The sequence below is a fragment of the Tursiops truncatus genome, chromosome 6 (assembly GCF_011762595.2).
Source record: "Tursiops truncatus isolate mTurTru1 chromosome 6, mTurTru1.mat.Y, whole genome shotgun sequence".
NCBI lineage: Eukaryota > Metazoa > Chordata > Mammalia > Artiodactyla > Delphinidae > Tursiops > Tursiops truncatus.
Genome location: NC_047039.1, coordinates 98,673,550 through 98,699,262, shown reverse-complemented (window position 1 = coordinate 98,699,262; position 25,713 = coordinate 98,673,550). Strand labels below are relative to the sequence as shown.

General features: G+C 45.8%; 1 protein-coding gene across 1 annotated transcript in view; it reads left to right on the top strand.

Moving 5' to 3' along the window:
- Positions 1 to 25,713, top strand: part of ASTN2 (astrotactin 2) — a 986,509-nt gene that overhangs the window by 145,494 nt on the left and 815,302 nt on the right. The window contains exon 2 of the mRNA XM_033858475.2: positions 3,035 to 3,222. Within this exon, the coding sequence (XP_033714366.2) occupies positions 3,035 to 3,222 (188 nt within the window). The remainder of the gene's footprint in view (positions 1 to 3,034; positions 3,223 to 25,713) is intronic.

The window sequence follows — 25,713 nt, the reverse complement described above, 5'->3', positions numbered from 1 at the left end:
GACTGTGCACTCATCCCCGTAGCAAACAAAGAGCTCAATTGGTTTATGGGCTAATTTAGTCAAGTAAAAGGAGATGTTATAAGAGCAACTGGCATAGTAGAAATTATATAGACTGGAAATCCACTGGGTCCAGCTGGGTACCAGTTCACCAGTGACCTTAAGCAAGTGACTAACCCTGCGTGACCCTCTGTTTTCTAATCTGATCACGGGGATGGCGGCAAGCTCCTTTAATGGTGGGGTTGCAGGCACAGGTGGGGAGAGCTCCAGAAGTAAGGGGTGCAGATTTCAGGAAGGATTCCTCCGCTTCCTCTACCTGCTTCTGTACCAGGCTGTGTCAACCAGATGTGGCCTGCCTTGGGGCTCTCTGCCGGTGCCATTTCAGGGACTCTTAGCACAGTAAGTGCCTGCCCAGCTGACAGCACACAGATCCTCCTTCTTGAGCTGCTTAATGAGAGACAACAATTTCCAGAGGCAAATCCCAGCGCTGGGTTCCCTGGACGTCTGGTTCTGGCTTTGATGCACAGAGAGAAAAACGAGCAAAGGCACTGAGCAAGGCCATTCACCATAATGTCTTCACGTTGCCTTGGCCCAGCTGGCTGGCTGCCAGAGAAGCTTCTGCCACGTCCTCCGATGCTGAGGCTGGGAGGCTGGGGAGAGGAGGTGCTGGGGAGAGACGTGCTTCATAGACTAGGCTCCCAGCCAGTCTCCTCCCTGGGGCCAGACAGTGTGCTCTGGGGGCCCTTTGGGGCCTAAGTTCTAGGAGCCGATGTACTCCTGAGATGATCTCAGCCCTCCTCCACTCTTACTGCAGCAAGGGAAGCCCAAGCAGGTTTTCACTTGGACTCATAACCTACTATATTCCAGCCACTTTGTCTTTGCCTTGGGATGAGGTGGGAGGCTGTTGGTTTAGAGCAGAGTGGTGACGTGAGCTGACTTATGCTGTGGCAGGATTCTTCTGTCTTCTGGTTGAGCGTAGACAGAAGAGGCAAGGGTGGAAGAAAAGAGTCAAGTTGAAGAGCCCTTGCCGGAAGGCAGGCAAGAGAGGAGGGTGGGTGTCTTGGCCCAGGTGGCTTGCGGTAGAGGAGCTGAGAAGGGTTGCATTGCAGATGCCTTTTGAAGGATTTCCTGATGGACTGGATGAAGAGTGGGAGAGAAAGCAGGCAATCAGGAATGTCTCAAGAGCGTCTGAAGGGTGCATTAGACCCTGTCCCTATTAATAATAATAATGATCATAAATGCTAATAGCTAACTTTTTATAGCACTTATTAAGGGCCAGATGCTCTTCCCCTAAGGACTTTTTTTTTCCAAAGAACATGAGTAACTTTTTCTTTTTTTTAAATTAATTATTTTTGGCTGTGTTGGGTCCTCATTTCTGTGCGAGGGCTTTCTCTAGTTGCAGCAAGCGGGGGCCACTCTTCATCGCGGTGCGCGGGCCTCTCACTGTCGCGGCCTCTCTTGTTGTGGAGCACAGGCTCCAGACGCACAGGCTCAGTAGTTGGGGCTCACGGGCCCAGTTGCTCCGCGGCATGTGGGATCGTCCCAGACCAGGGCTCGAACCCGTGTCCCCTGCATCGGCAGGCGGATTCTCAACCACTGCGCCACCAGGGAAGCCACCCTAAGGACTTTTGATTGTGAAATTGAAGGAGTTAGAGTCTACTGGGAATGGACCATATAAGAATAATTCAGTAGAATTTGGTGAGCAAATATCATCATCTCATCTCAAGGTGACTCATTCAGTGTCACCAGGTGTGATGGGGGCTGCCGTGGGCATGGGTTGAGCTGACTAGATAAGAAGTTCTAACTCGTCTTCCTCATCAGTCCTCCCCAAGCTCATGTCTGTGTGCATGTACTTGAGGTCTGTGGGGACTGTAGAAATACTGTCTCTAGGTCAGCTCTGTAGCTCCGTCCAGAAGTCCAAGCGTTAGACGCTGTTAAGGCCACTTGTCTATTGATGGATTGATTGCCTCTGTTTCCTACAGTAACTCTCACTTGAGGAAAGATCTGATAATTCACCAACCCCATCACCCTTCCCCTTCATTCACAGGACACACTGATAGGCCTTGCCCTTCAAAATATTTTCAGGGACACATCCCTTTAGCAGACAGCACTAGGAAAAGGTTGTATGATCCCACTGCAAGGATGCTTTTGGTACTGTATGCTCTCACCCTTCTTAATAAGAAGCTATATTGGTACAATGACATTGACTGGAAGTACTATTAAAGTGATACTTATTATTTTTAAAGCATTTTCAGAGGGAAAAACAGCATAGAGGCAAGAGTTAGGAAGTTCAAGTCAGGTGACCTTACAATTGACTAGAAAGTCCTAACTTCCCGTTGGGTATATGAGAACATTGAAGTAGGAAAGAGGGTTTTGAAGTATTTTTAAGCCATGGAAACCTTTGTGCCTGCCAGTACTTCCTGGCTTGAGAGTACAGTATACACAATATGAGGGAGAAAATGGAGTGGCTCTGACTGAAGCAGGAGAGATGGCTCAGAACAGCCCACTTGCCAGGCTCCTTTCCCTTAAAGGCTGATCCTGAGGAACCTCAGCTGGGCCAGATGCTCTTTTGGGCCTTCCCGGCTATGAGGTTCTGCATTTCCGCCATGAGCATTTCCAACTCAGCTTCTGAAGAGTTCGCACTCTGAACTCCCACTCTTCAGAAATGTCCTTCCTTCACCTTCTTATAGTTCCGTGGCCTCAGAAGAACGTAAGCACGTTCACCTCTTGCTTAGTTCGCCTCCACTGTTGGAGTAGAATGAATACCTTATCATGCGTGCTGGTATCAAAAGGGCACCAGGCAGACCTGGGTTCAAATCCTGCCTCTGCCACTCTGTTGTTTGGGGATAACCTTGGCTACAGTTGACTCATCTGTAAATGGAAGTGATGATCTCTGGCTCAGAGTCTCCATGTGGGGAGAGGCATCCTGGTACAGGTAGGTGCCTTCAGAGCTCCTGAATACATGTGGCCCCTCTCCTCCCTGGAGCGCTGAGGCCAGACCTGCCGCTCACCCAGCACCTTGGGTCTTGTCTTGCAGAGATGTCAGGCACGGCAGCGGACATCTCGCTGGTGCACTGGAGACAGCAGTGGCTGGAGAACGGCACCTTGTACTTCCACGTCTCCATGAGCAGCTCTGGGCAGCTGGCCCGGGCCACCGCCCCCACCCTCCAGGAGCCCTCAGAGATTGTAGAGGAGCAGATGCACATCCTCCACATTTCTGTGATGGTGAGTGAGTGGGAATGCAGTGGGGGCTTTGGGGGGTAGGTAAAGGGAAGGGCGAGTGGAGAGACTGTGGCAGGAGGCAGTGGATGGCCAGCAGGTGGAGGGAAGGAGCTGGCCAAGTGTGAGAGGTTAGAATGATAAACAGAAGGTCGGATGGATCCCACGGTGTCACTTGGACTGAGGCATACTCATCCATCATCTGTCAGCTGTGACAAACTAATTGTGCTTCAGAGGAGAAAATAAAGGGTCTGCAACTCCTTGGCCTTTTGGCCGACATCTCTGGGAACAGCTGTTTAACATCTGTCACGTGCTTGACCTGCTTTGCCGAGGGCTGAGTTTCAGCGCTCCACAACCGGCCGTTCCAAGAATGACAGAACAAACAAAATTAGAACGGGGCTGCCCTTCCCCAAGTGCCCTTGATGTGCCAGGTGCTTTAACTCTCACAACACCCCCTGCAGTGTAGACCGTGCATGGTGGTCCCTGGAGCTGGACTGGGCATAGCCGGGGCTGTCACACACCAAAGCCCCCCCCCATCATCCTCACTTTATAGCTGTGAATACTGAGTCAGAGGGGTAGAGAAACTTACCCAAGGTCACATAGCTAGGAAGAGATGGAGCTGCTCTTGGGTATTTGAACCCATGTGTATCTGGCTACAAAAACTGAACTATGTCCTCTACACTCTCTCTCTCTCAATGCAAGAATTTTTTGACTATCTACCATGTGTGAAGCACTGCACCAGGCACATTCATGGACATGATTTCATTGCATTCTCACCAAGAAGTCAGACATGTCACTTCCATGTTAGACATGAAGTTATGGACACATAGAGATCTGTTGCCTGTTGGCCCCAGGGTCTGGAACACTCTGAGGCTGCTGCCTCCCCAGAAAAGCATGCTAGGACAGAAATCACCTGAATGGTAAAGTGTATGTAGATTCACATTAATGATGTATTAGAAAAGCTGTAATTAATGGCTTTGCACAGTAGATAGAAAAAAATGCAATGTGCAGAATGTACGGGGTCTAACTGGCTCAAGAAGAGATCAGATAATAGCTACAGCTGACATCCCTCTAGTGCTTTCACTCCTGAAGCCGTTCTTACGTTATTTTCCCCTTTTTACCTTTAGCACAGCTCTGCCAGATGCAAGAGGGTAGGAAAAGTTATTCCCAGCCTATGTGTGAGAAAGGTAGGGCTCAGAGAGGCAGAGTGATTGACCTAAGGCCACTCAGCAAAATAGGGCTCTAACCCAGCCCTTCATTTCTTCCTTCCATTCAATGGTCAACAGTACTTACCAAGAGCCTACAATGGAGCAGGTCTTGCCTTTTGGTCTCTGTTCTCCTGGTCCCTCTTCAACCTGCACTGTGCATTAGACATTCTCATTAGGGCTGAGTAAGTGCCTGGAAATGTTCTCTTTTTGGAAAAACACACACATACCCCAGCCAGACAGCGACGTTAAATTTGGACCTAACGCATGCTCGTCACGTGGAGGAACAAATCAAGGCCTTTGTGTTATTCATGGAATGAGTGTGATAGACTTTTCCCATTTTTATATTTAGCGAGTGATGCAGCCACACGCCAAGCCAAGTGGATGCCTGCATGCTAAGTCTGGGTTGCAAGTTTGTAAGCACCCTCTCAGGGTACTTGCCGAGTTCCTCAGAGGGCCCGGGGCACCAGCTGACGGGCATGACGGCTCTTCTTTTAGTCTGAGTGAGACTCGCTTTGAACTAATATTTATTAAGCATTTTCTGTTCGACATGGCGTTTACTCACCTACGTCCTTCCCATAACCCAGTGACCCAGACAGTATTATCTCAATGATCAGTGAGTCCTGCATGGCCTTTCTCTGCTTCCATGCCCAGTGTTAGTGTTAGTGAAATCAGACCTCTCCCCAAAGACTGAAGGTGTTTCTTACTTTTTTCTGCTCAGTGAGTTTAGCTTGGAAAGAAGAACTCACTGAGACCCAGATGTCGCTCCAGTTCCCTGTAATTCAGGATGTGGCTGGTGGAGTAGGTGGTGTGGAGGTTGCCAGTCTCTAGACCCTCCCTGCCCGCAAGCTGGAGTGGCCCAAGGCTACCACCTTGTGGTCCCACCCATTCTTTCCCCCTTCAGTGCTCCCAAATCTTGATCTTTCCTGTCCTCACCTTACCCTCAGCACACAGTCCTGTCCAGGAAACTTTGGTCCCCTTTGCATCCGTTGATGGCAGCCCAGCCTCTCAGAGGCGGGACATGCCTCAGAGAACCCTGCCCTCTACATAGAGGTAGGATGACATGGCTATAAGCATAGATACCTGAGCCCGAGTGCCTGGGTGTAAAGTTTCACTCTGCCACTTAGCACTCTGGGTGATGTTGGGTAAAGTATTTAACCCATCTATGCCATGTTTTGTCATCTATAAAAATGAGGATTATACTAATACTTACTGTGTATCGGAGCACTTGTATCAGAGGAACTTGGCATACAAGGGCATTAGCTTTTATTATTAGGCACACTTTTATTATGGAGACGTGCTGATGTATTATACCCATTCATTTCACAGATGGATAAACTGAGGTCCAAATACAGACTAGGACTTGTCCAGGACCCCCAGCCAGACAGTGGGGCTTGGCCAGGAGGACAGACCTCTCCATGGCTCAGACTCTGTCCTTGCCGTTCTGGCCGCAGATAATTCAGCAAGAACAAAAAGAGTGTTTGGTTCTCCCCACTCCCGCCTTACCAATCTTTTTAATTTTTAAGACAAATCTTGAATCTTTTAGATTTTTAAATCCTAAACATTTAAAATGGCATTCATGGTGGCTGGGACCTGCCTTTCCATTTCACAGATGAAAAATCTGAGATTCAGTGAGTTTAACTGACTTGCCTAAGGCTGCGTGGCTAACAAGAAAGCACTTCTGGGCCCAGGCTTTTCCAAGATTCCAAACTCATTTCACGGGGCTACTCAGGACACCGTGACTCTCCCTCTGTCAGACTTTGCATTGTTATCATCTTCGGTGAAGATCTGAGATGGTGTTGTGAGAAGACCAAATCATCCAGTCAAATCTCAGAGAAACCTGGAGGTCAGAGTCAATGTTTTCCATCCACTTTCCTCAGCATAAATATCCTGCCCACCCATGCAGGGCAACCAGTTCCAGCTCAGTCACTGGCACCTGCTACAATCCACGCGTACTGGAGTGGAACCAGCATGCCCTTTTGGGCTTGTTAAGCCCTGAGTTGAGCATCTACTTTATCCCAGAAGGTTACATCATCTGGCTATTAATATCCCAAGAGTCAGGCAACAAAGAGGTACTCGGTGAAACCCTGGGCAGAGGAAGAAAGTAGAGGGTCATTCATCTAGTCTGCAGCCCGACTTCAGCTACTCAGAGCAGTCCCGTGCCTGCCTCAGCCATGCAGGGGGCACGGTGGATGCAGAGAACAGAGCAGAGGTTCGGAAGGCATGGTCTTTCTTGCTTCCTGCTTCCTGATGGTTTTACTCTTGGGAGTTCCATCACCTCTTTGAGTCTCAGTTTACCTATGAAACAACTGATCATACCAGTCTCACAGGGTTATTGAGAAGAGTGGAAGAAATATATAAATCGTACCTAGTATCTAGTCTGGCACATTGTGGGTATACAGTAAAGGTGGCTATTACTACTACCGGTGCAGCAATTTTAAAGGACTCTAATGTAGGAGTAAGGAGACATTGGATTGAGTCTTCTTTTTGCTGCTATCTTGCTATCTGATCTAGAGAAATATTCACAATACCTGACATTTACTGAGTATTCACTACATCCCAGCTAGTGTTCCACATTTTGTTTTACATGCATTATTAAATTTAATCCTTACAACAGATTTTAAGGTGGATACTCTTGTTATGTTTACTTCATAGATGTGGAACCTGAGATGTTAATGATATCAATAGCTATTGGTGTGAGTTGGTTAAGGTTAAATGGTAAAACCAATATTTAGTTCTATAGCGGCAGACTCCAGATCCTCTGCTCTTTTTTTTTGTTTTTAACATCTTTATTGGGGTATAATTGCTTTACAATGGTGTGTTAGTTTCTGCTTTATAACAAAGTGAATCAGTTATACATATACATATGTTCCCATATGTCTTGCGTCTCCCTCCCTCCAGATCCTCTGCTCTTAATCTGTAAAGCAGACCATCATTTCTCTTCTCCCTGAATTAGTTGCTGACTTAAATTATAAAATGTTATGGACAAATTAATACAAAGACTCCCACCTTATGTGGAATCTATGGGTGTGTTAAGGGGGGTTATGACTTGGGAGTCAACTCCAAGGTTAAACAGTATCTCTGTTGCTGGCGTTATGACCTTGGCCAAATCAACCTCATCATTCGTAAAACAGGAATAATATTTCCTAATTCTCAGATTTGTTTCTAAGTACTGAATGAGGTCACACACGCATAATAAAAACAATGGCTACCCTCACTGAGGACTTTCTGAATGCCAGGCACAGTCTAGGTGTGGTACCTGCAGCATTCCATTTAATTGTTCTGGTTCCTCTATAAGATGGATACTGTTCCTGTCCCTCATTTACAGATGAAGAACCTGGGAGCTAGTGAGATTTTATAACCAGCTGAAGTTCACATCACCAATGAGTACCAGAGCTGAGATTCCAACTCCACTCTGCACAAATTAATAAGAATCTTTGCTCTTGGGCATGATTCTGCATGGTGCAGTGCCTGAAATTCAGTAAGTGCTCACGAAGTGGTAGCTGTCATTACCATGTTAACTGTAGTGACAACAGTGGTGAATATTGTTGCCACAATGTTTTGAGCAAAGGGATGAAAGGAAATGTTTGATTTGATGAGTGAGAAGAGAAGACCTTGAGGACATGTTTCTTTCAAAGGGACCATTCCACAGAAAATGCCACAGATTTGTACTGGTGGGCCCCAGTGAGGAGGGCTTAGAAAGGACCAGGCTTCCAAAGTGTCTGAACTCTCCAGAAATGGAGGGGACTGAGTCAGAGGGTAGTGAGGTCCTTGTCTTTGGGGGTATGCAAGCAAAGGCTAGAAGCCGTATTTGTCAGGACTTTGAGAGGAATAATAGTTAAATTAGATGACTACTGTATTCCTTCAAACTTGAAGATCTATGATTCTATGGCATAATATATAGAAAAACACTTTGAGGATTATAAACTGCCCCATAAATCTAAGAAATTATTATTACCATTCTCAATCAGTAGCTTTGTCTAAAGGATCTGTGTGATATGGGGATAGTACATTTTAAAGCTTTCTGTGAAAAATGGCTTTAGATCATTTCCCCAGTCATTGCATTTATTCATTCACAGCATATCATGCATTCCTTAGTTTATTGATTTAATCACTCCATCATGCAATGCTTTACTTGCCCACTAAACCCAACAATGAAAATCCTATCTGGTAGAAAAAAATAAAAAAGCAAAAGGCTCTAAAAAGTCAACCACAGGCTCAGAACACGCCAGCTCTGTGGGATTTGATCATTAAAAGCGGTCCTACGTTTTAAGTTGTATTCATGAAAAATGAGTTTTCCGAGCAACTAGTTTTAGAAGGTTCTAGGTGAGACTTGAAATATTGTGTTTACTTTTGGGGATCATATGTTAAGATAAACAATAACTGACTAGAAAATGTATGAGAAAATAGTCAAGACAGCGAAGAGTCTTAAAATAATGCTCACAAGCACTGTTATAATGCTTAGTTAGTGTTATAGTCATTGACAGATTGTTAACTCATTTAATCCTTACGATAATCCTAAATCAATAGATGTCATTATTACTCCTGTTCTACTTTTGAGAACATGTAGGCATAGAGAATGTAACTACCACGCAAGCCCTGTGGACCTGGTATCCCAAGGTTCGTCACTGACTTACCGGCCATGTGACTTGGGCATGGCCCTTCCCTCTGCTTCTTCCATTTCCTCATCTACAATGGAGTGAGGGTGGAAATACCTGCCAAAGAATGCTGTTGTGAGGATCACCTAAGATGATACACATAAAGCACATATGCTAGAGCCTGACACAGAGTCAGGTCGTCATAAGTGTTCAGACTCTGCTTTTTACAAGTGTATGTTTCCTAGGGCTGCCATCACAATGCACCATAAACTGAGTGACTTAAACAACAGAACTTTACTGCCTCACCGTCCTGTAGGCTAGAAATCTGAGATCAAGCTGTGGGCAGGCCAAGATGTGGATCTGTTCCAGACCCCTCCCCTAGCTTCTTACGGCACCTGGGCTTGTGGCAAGATAACCCTGTTCTTCCTGGCATTCTCCCTGTGTGGGTGTCTATCTCTGTGTCCAAATTTTCTCCTTTTTATAGAACACTGGTTACATTGGATTGAGGCCCACCGTAATGACACCATCATAACTTGATTACTACCTCTATATGTAGAGATCCAGTCTCCATGTAAGGTCACATTCTGAGGTACTGGGGATTTGGAGTCCAACATATCTTTTTTGGGGAGACACAATTCAAGAAATAACAATAAGTGCTATTGCTGTGTTATTTATAAGTGATATTAATGAAGGATGCCCAGGGCCACCAAGGTGGGAGAACCCAAAGCTTTTCAGAGTGCAGGCAGAGTAGAAGGGGAAACATCTTGACTAAGAGGAATATTTTTAAAAAGGTGGCAGCAGTGGTAGGAAAATCATGTGATACACATAGCACAAAAACCCCTGGCCTGGGACTCAGCTGTCGCAGCCCTGCCCCTCATGTGCTCTATGACCTTGAGCAGGTCACACTCCCTTCTTAGCCTTAGTATCCCCATCTGTAAGTTGAGATCCTCAAGCTTATATCTGTTGCCAAGACATGATGAAGTTGGGACGTACAAATATCCCAAGTACATTTTATATGTATGCCATACCTCGTGAATCCCATTTACTTTTTTTGTTTCCCCAGAAAGTGAAATTTTTAAAATCACAAATGCATTTTTTTAGTTTTTAAAAATGTAAATCATATGTACCTTGAAGCTTGGCCATGGCTTGCCTCAACAACAAGGATTAAAATCCCACAGAGTCTCTAGCTAGGCTAATGGGAAGATTAGGAGAATAAGCCATGGCTTCTGTCCTAAAGGAAATATGGCTTATCTCCCACGACATTTAGGGATGCAGCTTAGGGAAGTATTGATGGAATGAGCCTGAGGTGGTGTCAGGAGGCCTGGTTTCACGTTAAAGACTGTACCTTGTACCAGCTGCAGAGATTTGGACAAACCGTCACCTCTCTGAGCTTCGTGATTGGTCATCTGCCAAATGGAAATAAAATTAGAATCAAAACATTGAACTGAGATAGTGCACATGAAAGCACTTGGCTAGGTTCCCCCCCAAAGCAGCAGAACTATACAGTGTGGTTGGAACGTTGGAGCCGAAAACACCTTAGACCTTGCAGAATCCAGTTCTTGAGATGTCAGCTTTTGCTTGCCTTTTCTGTGAACAAATCACTTGAACCTCAGTGACTGACCAAACAATGCTTTATTTCTCATGCACGTTACGTGTCAGCAGCTGCAGTCACGGTGGCCCAGATCTGCTTGTCTTCGCCTGCTGGGACTGTGGCTGAAGGGGAGCCCCAGTCTGAGACATTTGGTTTTCATGGCAATGAGCAAGACAGCAGGCAGAAATCTAGGATGGCTCTTAAAGCAAATGCTTAGACATGGGTTCTCTCACATTCTGTGGGCCAGAGCACATCGTGTGGCCAAGCCATTGGCAGGGGTGTACGGTCCTATATGGAGAATGGGCACGCGAATGATTGCAGATAGCAGTTAGATGAGACCATGCCTCATGTTACAGATGGAGAAAAATGAGGCCAGAAAATGGACCTTCTCCATCCCTACTCCATTCTTCTGGGCCAACAATGAAGCCCAGCTGGAGAAGGCTGACAAAGGCATCCTGGATATACATCTCAGGAAGGGGGCCTGGAGGCCGTTCCTTTGAGCCTTCTGGTCAAAAAGAAATGCAAGATGGGAATGTATATAAGAAAAAAATCTGCATAAGGGGGAGGAGCAAAGAGATAGACAGGAAAAACAGACATCCACCAGTATTTATTGAGCAACTGTTGTATACTAGATGTGTAGAAACTACCAGCGGCAGAGAGAAATCAAAGGAAACCGAAAGAGGGAGCCAAGGACAATGAGAGAGATGTAGAAAAATAAAGGAAATTGGCAGGAACAGACAGAAAAGGATTTAGCAATAGAAGCAGAGGTGGGGAAAGAGGAAACAGAATAAAAGACATGGAGGAAACCACACAGAGACAAGTAAACAGGGAAAGAGAAACAGCAGACTGAGAGGGACCAGATAGACTGGGATCCCCAGAAAGAGCTTTGGAGGGTGGACTGACAGGGTGAAGGGTGGGGTGCTAGGAACAAGGCAGAGGCTGAGGAGGAAGTCCGGAAGATGGGGCAACATCCAGCAGAGACGGGGAGGCTCTGAGGCGGGACTTCGGGACCAGCGGATCTGAGAAGAGGCAGGGGAGGTTGAGGTGGGTGAAGCTGCAGTGCCGAGTCCTGGAGGGTGGGGGGGATCCAGAGACTGCAGAGGGGCAACACGGGGAGGGGCCAGATGGGTTGGCAGAAAAGTCAAGGAGAATGTCCTCTCCATGGTCACGCCCCACCTGCTTTCCTCCAGCCTCTTGTCCACATTTCATCTTCCTTCAAGAACCCAGGGCTTTCGTATGGTGTTCTAGCAACAGGGAATGAATGAATGGGGTGTGTGTACAAGTGGGGTGCCATGTTCCCACTGTTTACTCCCCTTCCCGCATGTTCTGAGTCTATCCTCAGTGAAGATCAAGGTGGGCTTCCCTTGGGTTCATTAGTGGGCTTCCACTTCCTGCTTCACTTAACTCCCCTTTGTCCCCTCTCCCCATCTTCAGGAGGCAGCTTGGTTTGGTGGAAGTAGCGTGTGTTTGGAGACAGACAGCTGTGCATTCAAATTGTACTCTTTCCCGTATTGCTGTTTGACCTCAGATATATTCCTGAACTTCTCTGATTCTTACTTTCCCCTGAGGCTTATTTTCCAGTGAGGCTGTGAATCTCTCATTCATGGGGCTCAGGGGAGAAATAAATGATAAAAGACACATGAAGTGTCCTAGAACAGTGCTCAGAGAAGATCCCTTTCTTTTCCTTTTGCCTCCTAAAAATTCCTTTCTAATTCACTGTTGGGCTTGGCCTTGGAAAACATCCTTAGAGCTAAGCTGGGCAAGAGTTATTAAGAATATTGACTCTAAAATACTGATATAAATAATTGACTAATAAATAAATGGGATAGAAGAGAGAGCTCTTTCTTACAGTGGAATTCCAATTAATAAATGTAGAGGAAAGAGGGAACTAGAAAGTCACCATTAGACCGTCACCACTGTAATAATTACTACCAACAAGATCCACCCATGTATACTAAAATTAATGGGTGAAACTTCAAGAAGCAGCAGGACATTTGCAGTCTCAAGGAATTACACCACCACCCACCCCCTCGGATGTGTATTAATTACAAAAAGAAAATGGTGACTTTACAGTGGGACAGTCTGGCAGATACCACTTGCATTAACTTCCTAGGGCTGCTATAACCAATTACCAAACACTGAGGGGCTTCAAACAACAGAAACTGATGTTGATGCTTTTCCAGTTTTGGAGACCAGAAGTCCAAAATCAAGGGGTCGGCAGGGCTGCGTGCTCTCCGGGGCTCTAGGGGAGGATCCATTCCTTTCGCCTCTTCTAGTTTATGGTGGCTCCATGCTTCCTTGGCTTGTGGCTACTTGACTCCAATTTCTGCTTTCATCTGCCTCTCACCTTCTCCTCTGTGTCCTTTCTTCTATGGCTCTCGTAAGGACATGTGTCAGTGGATCGAGGATCCACCTGGATAATTCAAGATGATCTCCCCCTTGCAAGACCCCTAGCTTACTTACATCTGCAAAATAAGGTCATATTCACAGGTTCTGGGCACTGGGATATGGATATATCTTTCTGGGGGGTCTGCCATTCAACCCACTGCATCACCTTAACCCAGTGACCCAAGTTAGCTTCACCAGGAATAAGACATACGGACAGCCTGAATCAGCTGATAGGATGCAGTGAGAAGAGCACAATGCCGTTTCTTTGGTTTTCTTGCCAAAAAATGGTGTAACTTGATTATAATCATGAGAAAACATTAGAGATAAACTCAAAGTGAGGGACATGCTACAGAATAGCTGACCAGTATTCTTCAAAGGTATTAAGATCATGAAAGACAGGGAAGACTGAGAAATTGTCACAAATAAGAGAAGACAAGGGAGACTCGAAAATTAAATGCCACGTAGGATCCTGGGTTACACCTGGCCCCCACCTTCCCCCTCCCCCCAAAAAAAAACGTTGGTGGAAAACCTAGTGAAATCCAAATAGGTCTGTAGTTTAGCTGATGGGATTGTATTGTTAACTTCCAGGTTTTCATTATTCTACGGTTGTCTCTCAGTATCCATGGGAGGTTGGTTATAGGACCCCCACAGAGACAAAAATTCATGGATGCTCAAGTTCTTTAGATAAAATAATGTAGTGCAGTTGGTCCTCCGTATCCATGGGTTCTGCATATGTGGATTCAACTAACAGAGGGTCGGTTGAACCCATGGATACAGAACCTGCAGATAAGGAGGACCAGCTGTATTTTGTTGTGAGAAATGTTACCTTTAGGGGGAAGTGAGTGAAGACTATGCAGGAACTCTCTGTAGTAACGTTGCAACTTCTGGTGAGTCTATAATTATTTCAGTATAAAAGAGTTAAAAACAGAAAGACTATTGCGTCTGGAGCAGGACTGTTTGGGTTAGATCCTGGACTCATGGCTGACCTCCCAGTGTGACATGGTTAAGTTACTCCCTCGTGCCTCAGTTTCCTCCACTGTAAAATGTGATAATAATAGTTCCTACCTCCTGGAATTAAAATGAGGTCACACATGTAAACTCTACGCAAATGTTGTATCATCAATTTCATTAATATTGCTACTGTCATTGTTCCTCTTTCACCAATGATAAAACCAAGGCCTCGACAGTTAAAACTACTCTTTTCTAAGATCACACAGCCAGTGCCCGACCCCAGAATTAAAGTTAAGTTTCTGATTCCAAGTGATCTCTCTCCTCTATAGTATTTGTTCTTACAGGGGCAAGGATGGGTAAAGATCTTTTAGGGACCCATCTTCATAATCATCTAGTTAATACTTGACTCTATGTTGTTAATGCAGGTCTGCCCTTGGACTGTGGAAGGAGGTAGCGTATCCTCTTTAGAAGTGATGAGAGCAGACATTTCTGACTTAGATTCCCCCCAAAAAACAAAAACAGCTACTTTGAAACTCCTCTAGTTCAACTCCTTCATTAAAGAGTGAAAACAAATACAGAAACCAAGGCTGTAGGTCTCAAAGAGTGACGTGGTCAATGTCATGTGGCAGGTCAATGACAGAGCTGGCCTTCCCATCTAGATCTCATGACTCTGTGTGTGTGGCCCCCACTGTACCACACTTTCTAAACCTCCCCCAGCTGTGATCTGCACTCAGTAGATGGCCCCTCACTCTGTGCTGTGGGAGCCGTAAACATACAGGTTCAGCACAACGATATTTCAGTTCATTGTGGTAATCGTGCTGTCTGCAAATCTACCAATACAGTCAAACAATCACCCAATTCAGACTTCTGCTGCTGATGTCCCCCAGCTCAAGGGTGTCTTTAATAGCAAAATAATACTTGTTTTTTCTTCCTTCCCTCTGTGTTTTTCCTAATCTCTCCCCAATGAGACATAACATTAATTACAGCAGTTAACAGAAATTCTGTCTCCATTACTGCCTGCCACCTTCTCCATCTTGACTTCTGCCTCCAAAATCTCTCTCCTGAATGAAGGGAGGGGGGTTTATGCAGATGTGATTGTCTGTATTTACCTTTTCTCTGCCACCTCCTCGGTGCTGAATTTTAAGTCAAGCAGGATCGATATTTTCACTGGGGGCTGTGTGTGTGCGTGAGTGTGAATGTGTATGCATTGTTTGTGTGTGCCTGCTTTGTAATCTAGCTGTCATTTTGGGCTAATTGTGTTGTTTCCTCTTGTGTGGAAGGAAATCTTATCTGTTTTGGATTAAAATTCAATGAAGGTCATAGCGGCTGGAAAACTTACCAGACTGCTGCAATTAATGTTCATTTGGCTTTGATAAATTGGTACGTTCCCCTCAATAGGACTGGAGTGGATTTCAGAGGCAATAATTCTTCCATTAACTCAATGATTCTGCCTGTGATGGAGGACCTTGTCCTGCTTTTGTTTGTCATCTGTCACTTGGAGGAGCTGGGCATATGTCGGAGATGATTTATCATGATTGCAGCGCCTGCTGCTTGTATCAAAGCGTTTAAAACCACAAATTATTTTTGCCCCCTGTAAATTGCTTGATTAAACAAACGTGAGGTTGGAATTAAGGTAGAAAGAAATTTTTGTGCCTCTGTTCCCACCCCTGGGTTTCCACAGTTATGGGGTTATTGCAAGTTCCTTTCAAGCTCAAGGTGAAAACGCGTTTGTAGAGGAATAATACTGAGCGCTAACTGTATGCCAGGGATTGTGCTGGGAGCTTTACGTGCATTATTTTACTTAATTCTTAAGATAATTCTGTAGGGTAGTTTGTCTTTATTACCTGGTAAGAGGTTGAAATCCATAGATGATACGCATTTCATCCAATATAAGCAACATAAGATTGGAAACCAAGTGTCTTGATTCTAAAGCCCTTGCATTACCACTCTGTGCATTAGGATCTTGAAAAATTGCCTAATATTATTAAGTTCTACTGTTTACTTCTGGTATTTCACTAGATGTGGAGCCAGATCTCTCGTCTATACATAAGAATTACCTCAGGTGTTTGTTTAAAAGGCAATTTCCTGGGCCCTGCCCCAGGTCTGCCAGAGCTGAACACCTGGTGTGGGGTTCTGGGGAATCTGCACTATGGCAGGCTGTGCCCCTAATGTTTGCCGATAGCAAAGGTGGAGAATCACTCACCTGCAGCTCATTGAGACCAGCAGTGGGAAAACCACAGCCTCAGCCCACTAAGTTTTTACATTATTATTTAGTTCTCACGAAACCCCGCCATGCAGGCATTGGTATCACCATCTTACAGATTGAAATGTTGAAGTACATCAAGTTAAGGGGGTTTGGTCAAGGTCACACAGCTAGGGAGAGGCCAAGCTGGGGTCTAGACCCTGCATCTGCCTCACTGGCTGTAAAGCTCTTAATCAGCATCCCCATCTCACCCTCTCCTGCCCTTGACCCTCTATGTCCCCAGCCCTCCCTCCCTTCTCTCAAATTCTGCAGGGGCACCAGCAAGAGTGGCTCTCTGTGCTCTCCCCATGGACACTCTCTTCAGCTCCTGGTTTATTGAAGTCCATATGTGTCCTGATGTTCCCCTAATGAAGCGTCTAGAGGCCTGCCCTGTCTCCGCCTCCCTTAATAGGGAGTGAAATATGTTGGTGTCTGTGCCAGGGGCTTTATTGTGATGGTTCAAGAGCCCCCGGGAGGAGATGTGGGGGGAGACGAGACCCCCTTCCCCTCATTGCAGATGATCTCAGGTAAAGGAAACTCATGCAGGGCAGGTCTGTGCCATTACAGTAATTAGGAAGCATGGCTGAGAGGGGAAGCTGATCAGCTGGACCTGGGTCTGACAACCTTTTGCTGACTTTGTGGTCTTGGGCTAGCTACTTGCCCTCTCTGAACCTTGATTTCCTCAAATGGAAAATGGGTGTAACAATAGTACCTCCTCTGATAAAAACACTGCCAGATATGGGAGCGTCCATGGTAAGTGCAGGCTTGGTATATGACACGTAGAAGTTTCTCAGGACTTTGTAGCTGTTCTTAAAGCTCTAACACTGGTGACCCACTAATGTTAATAGAACATGTTGTCATTTAACATCTCCTGAAAGCTTGACAATCTATTAAGTAGGTGTCCATTTTAACACCCTTTTATAGCAGGTCAGGCCAAGCCTCAGAGCAGGGGCTTGCTCAGGGTCACACAGTTGGTCAGCACCAGAACAAGAAGTCTCTGGATCCCTGACAGAACTGGGTAGGTGGGGCCGTTGGTGGACGGCTGCCTGAAGTCCCGTAGCAGGTAATTTAAGGTCCATGGTAAAATTGGGGCTGGGTACTCTGCCTGCCCTTCATTTTTGAGATTGAGTGGCAGGTGTTATGAACTGAATCGTGTCCTCCTCCCCCCAAAAAATCCTGTGCTGAAGTCCTAACCCCCAATGTGACTGTATTTGGAGATAGGGCCTTTAAGAGGCTAATTAAGGTTAAATGAAGTCATAAGAGTGAGGCCCTAATTTAATAGGACTGGTGTCCTTATAAGGAGAGGATGCTGGAACATTGTGGAAAGACCATGTGAGGACACAGTGAGAAGGTGGCCGTCTATAAGGAACCCTTACCGGAAACCACCCCTGTCAGCACCTTATCTCCGATTTCCAGCCTCAGAGCTGGAGGACAATACGCTTCTGTTGTTCAGTCCACCCCGTCTGTGGAGTTCTGCTATGGCAGCTTGAGCAAACTAATACAGAAGAGAGTTGTGGTTAGTGCCTCCCTAGCCGACAACGGCTGAGGGATGCCAGAAGCTGGAATGCATATTTCCCTTTTCCTCGGTTCTTATTCCTGGGACAAAGGGGAAAAAGAAAGAGGGGAGGAAATGATCACAAAGCAGAAAGCGGACAGGATGGAAAGGGGAGAGAAGAGGGGAAAGAGGTTTTTAGAGTGTCTGGCATATACTAGCAGCTCAGTAAACTGTTAGATGAATGGCTTGGGAGATAGATGATTGGATCCTGTCACGTGTTACAGTTGTTAACTTTTTGCAACATTGTAATACTGGTGCAGATTCCCAGGTTGCAGGGAGAGGGGCTGATGGTAACAGCTTCCACTTAGTTACTGCAACAGGTATTTGAGAGTGCCTTTTATATGCTTGCATGGTCTTCCTCACACACTACTTCATTAGAATTTACAAAACTGCCTGTTAGTGATTATTCACAGATGAGATGTGTAAGACTATGCCCATCTGATGGATGAGGAAACTGAGGTTGCCCAAGGTCACACGCAGCCAGAGACCTGGACTCTTAGTCTCAAGCCCATGCTCTCCCTGTTGGCACGTTGAGGCCAGTGAAACTGGAAGAACGGTTCACTCAGAGGAGAGACCCACACATTGTTAAGTTTCTCTTTACCCAGTTACTACCTGTGCGACCTAGAAAAAGTTGTCTAACCTGACAGAGATCCTCACAGTGGTGGAGGGGAGGCTTCAACGAGGGAGCCCAGTGAAGTGCACGGTGCCTTGTCGGTAGGAAGTGCTCTGTAACGGGCAGCTCTGAAGTTGTGCAAACCTTCCTTCTTATCTCCAATATCCTGCTTCCTGGACCTTAAATCAAGAACAGCAACTCATACCTTAAAAGTCTGTGTTGAATGAAATGAGATAACCCAGGTAGAATGCCAGGATAGTGCCTCGCACGTAAAAGATGCCCAGTTCATGGTGACTCTGATTATGATTACCTGTAGTCTCCCAGACCCCATGCAGATTAGGGAGTCCTCACCTTGGGAATCGCCTAGAAAAAGCAAAGACAAAGATGATGTTTTTCTGGCCTATCCCACCCCAGGTTGCTAGTGGGAGGCCCCTGAATGGAGGAAGGCCCGCAGCCATGGGAGGTGACAGCTGGGGTCTCGGACCCACCCTGGGGACCACCTCCTGCTCCTTGGAAGGTGGAGACATGGCTGGCCTGCCCAAGTGGCGCAGAGTGACAAATGAGGTTGTGAAGCAGCAACAACATCTGTGTCATCATTTCCGCACCAGGAGGTCAACTGGCTTCATAAACCGTGTTGCTGCTGGAGCAGTCTTTGTTTAGGAATTAATTAGGAGAAGCGAAGAACTGCTGCCCATGCAGATTTTGGTCTCTGGAAGTTATAAAAAGCAGATGGATTTTAAGCAAATGCGGTTTTCACCCTTTAACATCAGGTGAAAGGGTACGTATTAGAGCAGGGGCACCCGGGAAGCAGGCATTGAAAAGAACACCTGAGCCCTCTTCCTAATCCACTTCTGTGTGCCCACGCGCACGGCGCCATTCTTTTGGCTACTGCAGTTTGTGCATTGATACCACTTTGGTATTAATAATAGCAGAGTCTGCTGAGTCTTTTTGTTTTTTTTGTTTTTTTTTTTTTTTTTTTGCGGTACGCAGGCCTCTCATTGTTGTGGCCTCTCCCGTTGCAGAGCACAGGCTCAACGGCCATGGCTCACGGCCCAGACACTCCGCGGCACGTGGGATCTTCCCGGACCGGGGCACGAACCCGCGTCCCCTGCATCGGCAGGCGGACTCTCAACCACTGCGCCACCAGGGGGAAGCCCTGCTGAGTCTTTTTATGTGCCAGGAACACAGCTAGATGCTTTCCACACTCTTATCTAATCTCCATGAGAGTCCAGTGAGGAGGCTTTTGGTTACTGCCTTTTACATGTGAGAAACCCGAGGCTAAGAGCAGCAGATTCTTTTCTTAGAAGTGATGGAGCTCAGGCTTGAACCCAGGCTTGTAGAAGTCCAAGGTCGATGCCTGTAGCTGCTGTGCTATAGTAGAAGCTCCTCACCTTCTCCATGAAATGCTCTGAGTATCCATTTGTAACAGATATCCTAGTATCTGTTAAAAGCCGAGTGAGGGGGCTTCCCTGGTGGCACACTGGTTGGGAGTCCGCCTGCCGATGCAGGGGACACGGGTTCGTGCCCTGGTCCGGGAAGATCCCACATGCCGCGGAGTGGCTGGGCCCGTGAGCCATGGCCACTGAACCTGCACGTCCGGAGCCTGTGCTCCGCAACGGGAGAGGCCACAACAGTGAGAGGCCCGCGTACCTCAAAAAAAAAAAAAGCTGAGTGAGGAATTTTGAAGAGCAGATCTTGTAAAGCACAGGGATTCTCATGTGAGGGCCAATGAGGACCATTTACACTTTCAGGCATCACCTCTATTTGGATTTGGAAGTTAATTATCCTCAAAGAACGCATTTTACCCTAGCAGTCATGACACTGTTGATGCTAACTAACATTCGTACAGTGCTTTTGGCAGTTTCAAGGCAATGTTCACAGCATCTACTATTGCCTTTTATCTTCAAAAACCATCCTTGGGTATTTAGACATTGAAGCTATTATTATTATTAGCTCTGCTTGAAGCTTAGAAGGGTTCATCCTGTCGAAAATCACACAGTGAGTCCATGGTAAAGACCAATCTCCTTTTACCAAATATCTCAGCATCCCCTGGGGATAATTGGAAGGTTAGGGTTGCCCTGTAGAGGCAAATGGGGAAGAACTCGTGTTGGAGAAGCACATACAATTATGACGTATTAGAGGCACAAGGAACCTTTAAATCTCTGCTTATAAGCATTTCATTTTTAAAAGGAAGTAAACCAACGGCCAGTGAAAGAAATTCCCTTCTTCAGAGTCACACAGTAAGTTAGTGTGACATCGAGGATAAAAGATGGACACATTTGAGTTTAAACCCCAAACTTTCTTTCCCCTCTACTTATGACTTTGGGCAGGTTAATTTATTTGAGCCTTAGTTTTCTCTTCTGTAAAATAGAGAGAAAGTACTACCAAACAGGATAAGGATTCAGTGAGATGATGTATGTGAAACGGGTGGTACAATGCATGTCCACAGAGCATGCGCCCACTGAGTGAGAGTCTCTGGGATGGTCGATGAGGAAGAAAACACATGGGCTAGGGACCAGTTAAGGCTGAGTGCAGCTCTAAGATCCTCCGTCATCAGCTCTGTGACCTTGGAATCCCTCCAATCCTCTAAACCTCGGTTTTCTTCTAGAAAAATTAGAATGGTGGTTATACCTACACCATTTTGTTTGCTGTGTGGGTTAAAACTAATTTATGACAAAGATCAGCCCAGGGCTTTGCCCACAGTGAACTTGAACTCTCCTGGGTCCCAGTGTGTTCTGCTCTTCCCATCCCACGATTTTCTGTCTCAGCTCCATGCTCCTCAGGCAAACAAAGAAAGCCCATGGCTCCTTCCCTGAAGCACCACTGTTGATATTCTTCCTTTGGACACAGGAGCTGGGAAGCAGTTTTGGATTCCAGCCATTTCTATAAAAATCTTCCCAAATTTGTGGAGTGATGTGTCCCCTCCATGCACAGAGCTAGAGGAAAAAGATAGCATTAAGTGTGATTAAATATGCACTCCTGCATTTGGGGAATGCACTGGGGGGATTTGTCTTTAAAGTGTCATTCTTTTTGCAAAGGCACCTGTCATGCTAATGGTGCTGCCTTAGTCTCTCAACTGGGGGCCTGGATGCTTTCTTAGCAGACCTACTGTGCATACATTACACCCCACGCTGCACTCCATGGTCTAGCATGTTTTGCTTTTTCTCAAATGTGAGCACCTTGGATTCTTAATTTGGCCTCCATAATGAAGTGCATGGCTGGGAGAAGTGCTTAAGTGAGTCCCCCATTGGAGAGAATGCCTGATGGGAAAAGACTAGAAGAGAACAATCATTTGTTGGGCAGTTGCCATGCACCAGGTGTTGTGCTCAATGTACGACCATTCTCTGCTATTTAATCTCACCACAGAGATGCCAGGTAGATATTTGTATCGTTACTTTACAGATAAAGAAACAGAAACTCAAAGAGGCTACAATTTAGTATTTATACAACTAATATTTCTTGAACAACCACCCACTGGATGTTAAGTACTGTGTCAGACCCCTGGGCTTGTGTGATCTGGTCTATAGGGTTTAGGACACGGGGAGGGGGAAGGGTAAGCTGGGACAAAGTGAGAGAGTGGCACGGACATGTATACACTACCAAATGTAAAACCGATAGCTAGTGGGAAGCAGCCGCATAGCACAGGGAGATCAGCTCGGTGCTTTGTGACCACCTAGAGCGGTGGGATAGGGAGGGTGGGAGGGAGGGAGGTGCAAGAGGGAGGAGATATGGGGATATATGTATATGTATAGCTGATTCACTTTGTAATAAAGCAGAAACAAACACACCATTGTAAAGCAATTATACTCCAATAAAGATGTTAAAAAATAAATTAAAAAAAAATATATATATGTGTGTGTGTGTGTATATAGGGTTTATTAACAGCACTAACCAGAGGCTGACCTGAAATTGAGGCCCCCAAGGACATTAAGCGACTTTTCTAAGGTCACACTCTAGGAATTGGCAGAGCTGGAATTCAAACCTCGATCTCCTGGAGTCTTGTTTAGTTTCCTTTGAACCAGGAGGCCTGGAGCTTGTTCCTTCACTTCTTCAACTTCCATGGAGCATCTCGTATGCACAAGGCACTGTGTTAAGCATGGCACTGCGTTCTGAGATGAAGGTTTCATATCTTTGGGTAGGGATGTTGAGTCAAGTATTCAAGGAAGACAGGGTAGTACCATGTCAGGGGCCAGAGCAAAGACAGTGGGAAAACAGAGGAGGAAGAGGTAACTTCTAGCTGGAGGGACCAAGGGAAGCTTCCTGGGGAAAGGGAAAATTCATCCAGGTCTTAAACTGTGGCATGGATTTGGACATCAGTCAGTAATTGACAACTTCTGCCTCTTTGTCAAGATCTCTTTGCAGTAGCTGGTATTAGCAAGACTTTGGGGTCAGGGATGTGTTCCTCACTCATTCTCTTTCTCAGAGGTTATTAGACTCTTAGCTTCCTATTCAGCACAGATTCATGTGGTATTGACTACTCTGTCCCAAGAAAAGGGCAGGGGACTGATCAACCTAGGTAAACAGACATGGCTCCTCCTATGAAAAACTCCCAGACTAGAGAAGGAAGGGAGTGTTTAAGTCCTTTTTAGTTCATTCAGGAAAGTCTTGGCAGGGGAAGGTGAGCGTAAGTTTAGAAAAGAACCATATCAGTGATCGATTCCAGTACTTCTCAACATTTTACATCAGAAACGTTCCATCTAAATGAAATGTTATGTAGATACCTAATATGTAACAGACAAAAATGGATCTGTTTTGGCTGGAAATTTGGAAGAGTTAGTGGTAGGTGAGGGTAGACGGGACTTGTGTGGCATAGCCACACACCACTAAGGCCGTGCCACGTGAACATGACTTGAGTATGACTAAAGCGCCCTCCACTCCCCGTCGTGTAATAGACAGAGGAGCTGCCCTGAGAGGGGAACTTACTCAAGGCCGAGTCAATGAGCAAGCCAGCACCAGGTGCAAGCTCTCTAGTATCCTACCCCAAGGCTTTCTACAACACCATTGAGAGAAAGGATGGTTTTGGTTTTGGGGTTTTTTTTGGGGTGGTGGTGGTGGTGGTGTTTTTTCATTTCTTATTTTGAAATAATTTTAGATTTACAGAAGAGTTGCAAAGAAAGCACAGATAATTCCCATATACCTTTAAGCTAGCTTCCCCTAATGTCAACATCTTTCATGACCATGGTATATTTGTCAAAACCGAGAAGTTAACATTGATGCCACATTGTTAACTAAAGACTTTATTTCCCCAGTTTTTCCACTGATGTCCTTGTTCTGCTCCAGGACCCAATCCCGGGTACCATATTACATTTAGTGGTTCTGTCTCCTGAGTCTCCTTCTCCTCAGTCTTTCTTGCTTATAACCTTGACCTTTTTGAAGAGTATTGGGTCAGGTATTTTTCAGGATGTCCCTGCATTTGGGTCTGTCTGGTGCTTTCTCATAATTAGACTGGGATTATAGACTTGGAGGAAGAATACCACAAAGACCAAGTGACCTTCTCGTCACATCATATCATCAGATGTGTGACACCAACAGGATTTATTACTGATGATGTTAACCTTGAGCACTTATGTGAGGGGGTGTCTGCCAGGTTTCTCCACTGTAAAGTTTATATCTTTCTCTTTCCATACTCAATTATTTGAAGCAAGTTTACAAAGTCCAGCACACACAAGGAGAGGGGGATTAAGGGCCACCTCCTGGAGAGAGAGGTGTCAAAGAATGTGTGGGTATTTGTTAAAACCACCACCATAATTAATAAATATCGGGGATAGATACTTTGAGACTCTACAAATACCCTGTTTCTCCATGAGGTTTTTTCCCACTAATTTTAGCATTCATCAGTGGATCTTGCCTGCAGTGATTTATTACTGCAGTGGAAAAAAGGAATTTTAAAGCAAAATAAAAACAAAAATGTAAGGGGAAAAAAAGCAGACAAGAAAGGAAGAAGAAAAAGGTTCACACTTATTAACGCCAACCTCTTTCCTAGGTGGTAGACCTGGGTCAGGGCAGGTGTCATGGAGGAAGGAGCTGCGGTATCCTCACCGGCTTCGCTGACCTCCTCGCAACATGGAGTGTTCTAATTGGCATCACCATGGCACTGTCAGTAACCATCACACTCTGAGGCCGAGGGAGGCTCTTTTAACTCTGTTAGGAAAAGGTCAGCGTGGAACAATATAATAGCACCTACCTTGCGTATTTCTTTCTCCAGATTTCATTTTAAAATACACCTGGTTGAGGAAGCAGGAACCTGGCAGACACCCCCTCACATAAGTGCTCAAGGTTAGCATCATAAGTAATAAATCCTGTTGATGTCACGTACCTGCTGATATGATGTGATGAGAAGGCCACTTGGTCTTTCTGGCGTTCTTCCACCAAGTCTATAATCCCAGTCTAATTATGAGAAAGCATCAGACAGTTTCTATGCTTTTACGTGTATGTGTGTGTTGTGTGTGTGTTGTATGTGTGCTTCTTTTTTTTCTCTGTACGTGTGTTTACTACTGGGTCCCCTGGGATTTAGGGAGGAAGGGAATAACAGATCCTTCCTTTGCCCGTATCTTAGCTTTGGGCAGTCACTTAGAGCAGCTTGAATCCTTGGCGAGGTTCCATAAGATCTAGATGATAAAATACAGCTGACTCGAAGCTCAAGGATGGGGAAGCACAGGAATGTATATAAACTGCCCATGCCTGGCACATCTTGGGTGTATCTGGTACAGGTCACTGAGTTAAGTATGTCAGATCATCTTGTTTAGCCCTTGGAGCAAATCTAATGGAAGAGGTGACCTTTGAGATGGTCCTTGAAGGGATGAGGGTGGCAGGAATTATTCCAAACAGAAAATAGCATGGAAGAGCTTAAGGACCTTAGGGAATTCCCTACCCATGAAAATACTGGGGGCTTCCTACTCATTTTGCCTGGAATTATCTCTGATCCTGAGGAACTAGTGTGTAGGGATGTGGCTACTTGCATCAGAAGAGTGATCAAGCACTTGAACGTTCCCTCTCTAACATCTTGCAATAGTCACACAGTATTAATGATTGTTTCTTAATTGATTAGTGGGTTGCTCGGTCTGCTGGTTGGTAGCTTTAGGTTCATTCAGAGACTCTGCCTCATTACCATTTGAACTTTGGAGCAGACGCTATTGGTGTCCAGCTCAGATCCCCTGAGCACTAACCCTTTCCGTGCATGCTGGCTTGACTTCCAGTTGCCAGCTCATGTGGCTCTGGCTAGAGGCTCTCTGGCAGCTCAGTAGCCCTCTGCCCAGGCTTGAGGCAGGCTGGAGTGCCAGGAAGTCATTGGCTCTTCAGTGGCAGCCCTTAACTGATGATTGCTGGACGATGGTTAATACATACCCCCCTGCCC